At 42.9% G+C, this 9,245-nt stretch overlaps 1 protein-coding gene across 1 annotated transcript in view; it reads left to right on the plus strand.

The window, feature by feature from the left end:
• Nucleotides 1–8,827, plus strand: part of DHX9 (DEAH (Asp-Glu-Ala-His) box helicase 9) — a gene marked incomplete at both ends in the record, with an annotated part of 17,312 nt that extends 8,485 nt beyond the window's left edge. Inside the window, 11 exons of the mRNA XM_010154062.1 lie at nucleotides 278–355; nucleotides 677–868; nucleotides 1,353–1,494; nucleotides 1,996–2,078; nucleotides 3,306–3,462; nucleotides 4,144–4,244; nucleotides 5,097–5,310; nucleotides 5,514–5,608; nucleotides 5,783–5,856; nucleotides 6,504–6,656; nucleotides 8,667–8,827. Coding sequence (XP_010152364.1) covers nucleotides 278–355; nucleotides 677–868; nucleotides 1,353–1,494; nucleotides 1,996–2,078; nucleotides 3,306–3,462; nucleotides 4,144–4,244; nucleotides 5,097–5,310; nucleotides 5,514–5,608; nucleotides 5,783–5,856; nucleotides 6,504–6,656; nucleotides 8,667–8,827 — 1,450 coding nt within the window. The remainder of the gene's footprint in view (nucleotides 1–277; nucleotides 356–676; nucleotides 869–1,352; nucleotides 1,495–1,995; nucleotides 2,079–3,305; nucleotides 3,463–4,143; nucleotides 4,245–5,096; nucleotides 5,311–5,513; nucleotides 5,609–5,782; nucleotides 5,857–6,503; nucleotides 6,657–8,666) is intronic.
• Between the last annotated feature and the right edge of the window lie 418 nt (nucleotides 8,828–9,245).

The raw sequence follows: 9,245 nt of genomic DNA on the forward strand, positions 1-9,245 counted from the left end.
CAAGCAGTTGAACTATTTAAATTGAAACAATTATTCTTTTTCAGTATATTGGATCTTTCTCAGAAACTTCTTTGAGGTTGGCCATTTCATTTTAACACGCTGGAATGAACGAAGCAGAATAGCTCGTAGGCATCACCGATTTCAGGGAGTTCTGTGGGAAATGATCCTTTACTGATATTTGGAATCAGTATGTTGGTGTGACTGATTTTATGTTGAAGTTAAGATATGGGTAAGCAGAGGTGTCAGAAAGCCCCCGAACAGTGTCTTGTCTTTGCAGCTCACTCCAGAGCAAATAAGCATGGATTTGAAAGGTGATTTCATGTACCGTTTGGAGGAGGATGAGGAGCTACAACGGGTAAGTGCGCTTCCTGTAACGTGGCATGCTTGCTGTAATCTTTTTCCAAAAGAGGTTGAACATCTCGTATCCAGCATGTCTAAGACTGGGTTTCAGTAGTCGCACGCACCAAGTTTTCAGAAGTGCTGCATGTTACCCTAGGATGGATGTGGGCATGTGTTGCGCTGTGTAAGGAAAACAAAATACAAACTATTATTTGTTCTTCCCCAGTTTTCCTTTACGTAAGAAAAATGTGTAGAAGAGTGAGACAAAATATGGATGTGGAGCAGAATAGGTTGATTGTGGAGATTTTTGGAAATGTGCTGGATTTTTTTTTTCCAGATCCAACAGGAGAGAGAGGCCTTACCTGTGAAGAATTTTGAAGGTGAAATTCTGGATGCAATCCATCACAATTCTGTTGTTATCATTCGTGGTGCCACTGGTTGTGGCAAAACCACGCAAGTGCCCCAGTACATCCTGGATGAGTACATCAAAACCAATAGAGCTGCAGAGTGCAACATAGTAGTGACACAGGTGAGGGGTATGTTACAAATGCAACCGCTGAAGTTTTGTGATCGGATGCTAGAAGTCACCCTTTAGGATGTGTTGAGAAATTACCATTCCAGGGCATCGTTCTCAGCACTACATGTAGGAGAAACCTCAGCACCGTGTATATTTTCATTGGGAGTGTTATTTTTTCATGGATCTGCAATTGGGATAATCTGGCTTGTACCTTGTGTGGGTGAAACCTTTTTGGCAGACCAAAGAGAAACGATTTGGCAAATGCCAGCTGGTAGTTCCTGCATATCCTTATATCCCTCCTCTGTAATTTTACCTGCAGAATTAACCATTTCAGAAGAGAAAAGCCTGCTGCTATAGATACTACTGTTTAATGACTAATCTATGAAGGAATCTTAGGACAGGACATGTAGCTTTCATAACTTCTTGGTTTTGGTGGTGTTCTGATACACGTGCAGAACTTTGTCATTAAGTTGGAGTAAACCTTTTCATCCCTCAGCCGCGGAGGATCAGTGCAGTTTCTGTAGCAGAGCGTGTCTCGTACGAGAGAGGAGAGCAGCTTGGGCAAAGCTGTGGGTACAGCGTGCGATTTGAATCTGTGCTGCCTCGGCCTCATGCCAGCGTGATGTTCTGCACTGTAGGTCTGTACTGTTTATGTTTGGGGCTTTATTAATTAGGGGTCTGAATTCTTGGAGTTAGCAGCAAAAGCAGAAACATGGTTACCTTCACGTTTTTAGAAGATCTGTTCAGAATATTAACAATGTTTGATAGAGTAAGTTTGCTGATGTACTGTTGTGCAGAGAAGGGTTAAGGTGGCTGTTCACGAGTATGATCATACAGGTCCAACACCACACAGAAACAGGCTCCCGAAGAGATAAAGTTGCCACATGTTGATTGTCCTTAAAAGACAGAAGGGGGAGCAGTATTGGGCGGGAAAGAAGAAAGATTCTGTCTAGTAGTAAATCTTCATAGCTTCCTCATCACTTGCACCAAGAAAGCCTGGCAGTTAGAGATGGGGCTGCAAAGGGTGCTGTGCAGCCTGCGCGCTTCTGGGTTTTTAAACCAGTGCAACTGTTCTTGATGAAATGGGGCGGGGGGAAGACTGAGCTGCTACCTACACTCAGCTGCTGTGTCTGTTGAAGGTGTTCTTCTGAGAAAAGTGGAGGCTGGGATCCGTGGCATTAGTCATGTTATTGTTGATGAGATCCACGAGAGAGATATTAATGTGAGTTACCTGGTGATTACAATCCCATTTCTCTGTGCTTCTGTTCTGTTTAACTCTTGCATGTGTCCTTGTGTAACAGTAAACATGTGAATGGAAACAGCTTTTTACTGATTGTCATACGTGTAGTTTTCCATCTTTGATAAGATTTTTATAAATTCTTCTCTTAATTACTCCTTACTTGATGAAAAGAGCAGGGACTTGTGCTTACTTGCTGCCCTATCTCTATTGCCTGTTAGGATCTCCTCCTATGTCCTGGTCCTTCTGGAATATTTCCTCCTGGAAAATAGAATACCGTGGTACAAGCGCTTCCTGGCTAAAAGTGGGAGCATGTGGAATGTCACTTTTATTTTGGAGTGCTTTTTCTGCTGACACTGTTGTATTACTGTAAGGAACAGCAGTGGTATTTACAGAAGCTGCTGTCTTGATAGTGGCACATTACAGTTTGGTTTTGACACAAAGGAAAATGCAACAAGTTGAAAATAGAATTGAGGGAGGGATTGTATGTCACTTAAGAAATGGGAAACGTTTTCTGTCCCCTTGACTCTTCTGTACTGTTTTCAGCCTTGCCACACCAAGAGTGAGAGAAACTGCTAAGTTCTGACATGCCGTTTAAGCTTGTTTTGACAGAATTTAGAGACTCATTTAGATGGAATTGCAATGCAGATTTTTCTCATCTCTTTCATTATTAAGCTTGCGTTATTGATGTAAAGTAGAAGTTTTCAAATTTTGCGTGAGATTGGAATTTTATTTCGTGAACTAAGGGCGTGTCTAACTGCATGGCAAAGCTAAATAAATGCCCTGTTTAAATAGAACTGTAAAACTTTGCATACAGTTGCACCGAGGCATTCCTCTTTATTTTATCAACTATGGCTACTCTGTACATAAACCAGGTTTAAAAAGACCTTAGGTTGTAGTGTAGAGTTAGGAAGGAAGCAGACTAATCTTTAGTGCTTTTTTTGGTTTGCTTCATTCTGGTAAAAGAATAGCTTTTCTTTACACTGAAAATCATAAAATTTACTTATCCTAGGAATTGCAGACTTTGCAAAATGAAACACTGGCAACCGTTTCTGGTTACAGAACGTTGTTGTGAGAAGTGTAATTTCTCTCACTCAGCAAAGATCCTGCTTGATAAATGTATATACCTGTGTAATTCTTTCTGGTCTCTTGGGAAGGTGTTGCTTCTTATGAGTAGGAAATTAATGATGCTTTTATTCTCTTTATGTGCAGACTGACTTTCTCTTGGTGGTGCTGAGAGATGTAGTTCAGACGTACCCTGAAATCCGGGTTATCCTCATGTCTGCCACCATTGATACTAGTATGTTTTGTGAATACTTCTTCAATTGTCCTATCATCGAAGTCTTTGGTAGAACCTACCCTGTCCAAGGTAAATCCGCTGATGGAACGTTCAAGAACTGCTGTAGTTTTTATTTTGTCAGTCGTATGATGTCGGAACATGGGTACGGCAGTATGCACATTTCTTTTGGATTGTTGTGTCTGGCTGATGTGGCTTACCCTGGGCAAAGAAGCCGTTAACGCTGAATCATTTCACAGCACCATTTGGTTTAAAACCAAAGCCAAACAAATGAACAACACTACTCCCAGCCTCCACCCCCCTCCTTCCCCCCCAAAAAAACCCTGCCCAATAAACCAACCCTACAACCAAAACCCTAACTGGCAAGACCAAAAACTGCCCTAAACCACTACCACGTTGGGGTAGTTTCTGTTGGAGAATGAAGTAGTAATACTCAAGCTGCAGTCCTTTAGGTCCATTGTCTGTGATACTGGGAGTAATGGAAATAACTTCAGATGACCCAGTATTAAAAACAGACAAACAAACCAGTAAAAAAATAGGTGGAAGTATATCGAATAGAGGAATAATCATTGGAGTAGTGTGGGAATATTTCTCATAGCCTAAATGACAGCCAAGGAGTTTCCTCCAATCTTGCATTCATATGAAACGTCACGGTTCCGTCAGGAGAATCTCGAGGTAGGATCGGGAGGATTGTGTTCCCTCACACAGGCTCAGTGGTCAGTCGTGGTAAGCAGTGCCTGTCTGTCCTTGCAGATTACTTTCTGGAAGATTGCATTCAGATGACTCAGTTCGTTCCTCCGCCAAAGGAAAAGAAGAAGAAAGAGAAGGATGAAGAAAGTGGTGAAGATGATGATGTATGTTTGATTTGTTTAATTTTTCATATTAAAAAATGCCAGATAGGACTCAAGTGTAACTCATTTAGCATTATTGAACATTTTTAGCAGCTACATTAGCTACATTTTTAGCAGCTTTCATATTTTTAATATCCAACATTGCTGTTAACTGCAGATATAGAACTGAATTTTCTCATTGCCCTTGGAAACTGAAGATTTTTTTTTTTTTTAATTGAAGCTACAATTCTAATGTTTTGTCAGCCTACTTCTCTTCAAAGATGGAACTGAAATGCTTTTAAAAGTGAAAACATTGGTGACCTTGAAAGAAGAAATAGACACATAAATGTGAGCTGGGTGATACTTTTTAAGGGTGAAAATTTAGATTCTCTCCCTTCTCTTGCAGTTGATAGTGTTTACATACAGTGTCAAGAAACTATCACTGTCGTGATACACAGCTTTTAATTTGTAGGTCTGAAAGTACTGTTGTGGTCAGTTGTTTGAAATTTAAAAAAATTTTTAGTTTTTCTTGGGAGGAGCATTTTCTTCTCCTTGTGATGTTATACCCATTCATCTGAATGGAAGTCAGATTAGTTTGATAGCTTCCCACTGCAAATTCATACTGAGTTCTAACTCAACGCGATGGAATTATAATTCCGTTCTTGTGTTAGAAAGCTGAGGAAGCAGGACTTGAACTGCTTGTTGTGAGTCCTTCTGTGAGCTCTGCCTGAGATCGTCTTCCCTATCCACACATCTCATTTTCCTCCCTGCCTCCCCAGCCAGTCTCCACAGGTTGAGTAAAGTGAATTTGTATGATTTCTTTTGGGTGGGTTTCTTTGGTTTGTTCATTTGGTTTTTCATTTTTGTTGTTTGTAGGCCAATTGTAACCTCATTTGCAGTGATGAATATGGCCCGGAAACGAAGTACTCCATGGCTCAGCTGAATGAGAAAGAAACTTCTTTTGAACTCATTGAGGCCCTGCTACTTTATATCAAGACCCTGAACGTCCCGGGAGCTGTACTTGTTTTCTTGCCTGGCTGGAATTTGATATATACAATGCAGAAGCATCTTGAAATGAATCCATGCTTCGGTACAAGCAACTGTGTTCTGTTAGGTTTGATCTCCTTTTCCAAAGGAAACGACTGACTGTGTGAAGATGGGAGTTGGCCGGGTGGTTTAGAGAGCTGGATTGATTTGCCATGAGAATGAATGGGTAGAAATTGATGATGCTGTGCAAAGAAGAAATGACATTACACAGTAGTAGTTATCGACTTTCTTGTATTCATGTTGTAGGAGGCCGCCAGTATAGAATTTTACCTCTGCACTCCCAAATTCCTCTGGAAGAACAGCGTCGAGTGTTTGATCCTGTGCCTCCCGGAGTAACGAAAGTACGAGAGCCTTCTCTGTGGGGAGAGTAACACGCTCTGTTCTGTTGTGCTTTTGTTTTTTTTAATAGAGGTTATGTAGTTTTACCTTACTGTAGTTAATGTAGTTTATTTTGCAGTCTGTCCTTAACTTTTTCAGACCAAACATATTTCAGTGTGTGTTTCCTGTTTTCTTAGGTTATTTTATCTACCAGCATTGCGGAGACTAGCATTACCATCAATGATGTGGTCTATGTTATAGACTCCTGCAAGTGAGTTCATCAAGCAGCTTTTTGTTTTGGGCATCCTGTTCTTTGGAATGCAGAAAAGGTTTTCTGAATACACAGAACTGCCTTGTGTTCCCCTGGTCACAGAACTGAATCTGAGGTCTCTAACTCACTCAAGACAAGTTTGCATTGTCTTCAGCTGACCCACAGGCTTACAAACCCCACTGGCATTTCAGAGGGCTGGGTTTGGTCAGCTGCATTCACCCTGGCACTATTCATCTGAGGTGTCACTGGGTCTCCAGGCCTCTTTGTAATATGTCGTCTGCCAAATGAACCTTACACTCCGTGCGTAGCTGATGAAAAATAGATGTTTGTAGTCTGTTACAGGTCCTGTCTTGCTGTGCTTGTTCTCTGAGCAAATTACACCCAGGGATATCGCTAAACACATGAGGAATTTAAAGTTTTTGAGACTGTTGTGAACACTTCATTCTGTGCATAGCCTGGGACACTGCTTTATAAAGAGTGTAACACTTGCAGACAGATGGCTAACCAGCCAAAGCCTAGCTAGTCAGACAGAGGTGGGTTGCCTCTTAAAAGCAGTGTGGCTGTAAGAAATCCAGTAGGAACTGTTTTGTAAGGACTTAAGATGAAGAACATCTGATCTTACGTTGGATTTTTGTTTTCTGTAACAGACAAAAAGTGAAGCTGTTCACCGCTCATAATAACATGACAAACTATGCCACAGTCTGGGCATCAAAAACGAATTTGGAGCAGCGGAAAGGAAGAGCCGGACGTGTGCGTGCTGGATTTTGTTTCCATTTGTGCAGCAGAGCTCGCTTTGAAAGGTGAGGCTGTGCTCTTCAGAAGTGCAATAACCTCAGAGACCTCCTGGAACCGTTGTGTGCGACCTCTGATCACACTGGGCAAATCATTTCAGAAAGCACAGAGGGGAGATGCATAAAGTCACTTCACACTGCAATACTGCAGTTCTGTTGCTTGAAGACCATTTCCATATGTTTATATGCATTTACCCATAGCATGGGGCGGATAAATAATTCATGCTTTTATTGTTAGGATCTTCACTGCAACCTACAGAGCCTCTCAGAAAAAAATAATGCTGCTTGGGAATTATCATAGAATCACAGAATGATTTGGGTTGGAAGGGACTTTAAAGACCATCTAGTTCCAACCCCCCTGCCATGGGCAGGGACACCTTCCACTAGACCAGGGTGCTCCAAGCCTCATCCAGCCTGGCCTTGAACACTTCCAGGGATGGGGCATCCACAGCTTCTCTGGGCAACCTGTTCCAGTGCCTCCCCACCCTCTCTGGGAAGAACTTCTTCCTGATATCTAATCTAAACCTCCCCACTTTCAATTTAAACCTGTTGCCCTGTGTCCTGTCACTACAGGCCCTTGTAAAAAGTCCCCCCCAGCTTCCTTGTAGCCCCTTCAGGTACTGGAAGGTGCTATAAGGTCTCCCCGGCAGAACTGAGGCAGTGCAGAGAAGAACTCTGTAATGAGCATAAGGCTCTAGTCTGCCTTCAGGCAGGGCGGACTTCACTAACAGGTATCTTCACAAAACGGGCAATTTGTCATGAAAGGGTAACAAGCAGGGAAGGCAGATGTTACTTTTCCCTCCATCCCCATTTTGTAGCCAGAAAGCTCCTTCACGCTGCTGAACTGCTGTTCTAGCACCTTCCCTGCTGTTGAAACTTCTGACCTGTTCTATCTGCTAAGCTGTTTCTCAGTTACTAGAGCCATGGAAATCTTTGTGCTGGTTGCAGACGTCTACACAGCTGTGCGCTCAGTATTTGGTCTCTCGCATGGAAGTTTTCAGTGCCCCTTTCTCGGACAGCATAGCTGTGGTTTGGTGTTCAGCTTGCTGTAACCTCTGAAAGCATCAGTTGATGAAAAACTTTCCTTAAATTGCACAATTCTTATTTAGATTTAGTACAGTGGAGTGATTTTAATGAAGAATTTTTGACAACGAACTGATTTTAGGCTACTGAACTAATTAGGGCACTTCATGACTGTAAGGTTACCTTCCTTCAGGCTCTAGCTCCATGGTGCCTAGGAAGGAAGGAGTGTTTGTGGGCTTGCGCAGGGAATCTTTGGAGAGATGCCATCTAAATCTGGTGCCAGCTGAATCTGGATATCTGTTCAAGGTGTTTTGAAGTCTTTCCTACCTGTCTGTTGTTCAGTGCAGTCGTTCCTAGGAGTTCGTATTTCAGCCAGCAAGCTGAAGGATCACTAATGAGACTGTGCTAGAGACTGAAGAGCTCCATCTGTTTCCATCGAGTCTTTTTTCCTACCAGAAAAGCCCCTTTGGAAAGCATCCAGAAAAAATACTGGCTCTTGTTAGTGATCAAAGCAGAAATGTGCAGGAGGAGTTGGGGGGTTCGGGGCTGAGAGAAAGACAAGTAGAGAAGTGCTCATGCCTAAGTCAGGCTGAAAGCAGGTTGTCTGTCTCGGGGGTGGAAGGGCTTCTGTAGTGATGTGGGAGATGGTTGTAAGGGGCAAAGTGTGGGGCTGGATGCAGCCATGCTGTGAATCGGCCTTCAGCCATGCAGACTCTGGGGTCAGCTCGTGCTAGACACCACGCTGGGCAGTGGTGATGTGAGGGCTATACCCTCTGTGCATTTCCGTTGTGAATTTACCCGGAGGTGAGAATTGAGAAACACGGAAGAAAAATACTGGTAGAAGAGCTTAAGTTGCAGGAGCTCAGTGAGAGTTGATGGGTTGACTGGGAGGCAGTATTTGCTTTTGAGGGTGGTAGTTTGTGCTGACACAGTGACCCATGATGGTGATCAAAGCCTGTGTTCAGAAAAATGTGGGCTTTTTTGTTCTCGTTCCAGGCTTCAGACTCATATGACACCCGAAATGTTTCGAACACCACTTCACGAAATTGCTTTGAGCATCAAATTGCTGCGCCTGGGAGGAATTGGCCAGTTTTTGGCCAAAGCGATAGAACCCCCACCTTTGGATGCAGTGATTGAGGCAGAACGCACGCTAAGAGGTATCGTTGTTGTCGCCAAGGCTGGATGTCAGTGCAGCTGACGCCAAGGGCTTTCCCATGTACAACCATCACTTACAGACTGCTTTAGCATCTCTGCTTAGATTGTTTGCGCAGTAGCATTCTCTCTGAAACGGGAGGTGTTTCCTGGATTCGTCGTGTGGGTGGCAGTGTCTTTGCAGCTGCAGAAATACTTGAATTCCCAAGTGGAGTGTCATTCCTTTGAGAAACTCGAGCCTTCGAACTTAAGGCTTGTTTTGTTATTTTACCAGTAACTTATGCTGGCTTCCAGCTTCCTGTTTCCCAGCTGTGGCACTGCTGTACGACATGGACTCAGTCCAGTGCCTAAGGCATTTACAAAGCTACTATAAAAGTACTAAAAAAGAGGGGTTAGTAGTTTATTGTATAATTACGGCTTTGT

Source organism: Eurypyga helias, unplaced genomic scaffold (assembly GCF_000690775.1).
Source record: "Eurypyga helias isolate BGI_N326 unplaced genomic scaffold, ASM69077v1 scaffold22906, whole genome shotgun sequence".
NCBI lineage: Eukaryota > Metazoa > Chordata > Aves > Eurypygiformes > Eurypygidae > Eurypyga > Eurypyga helias.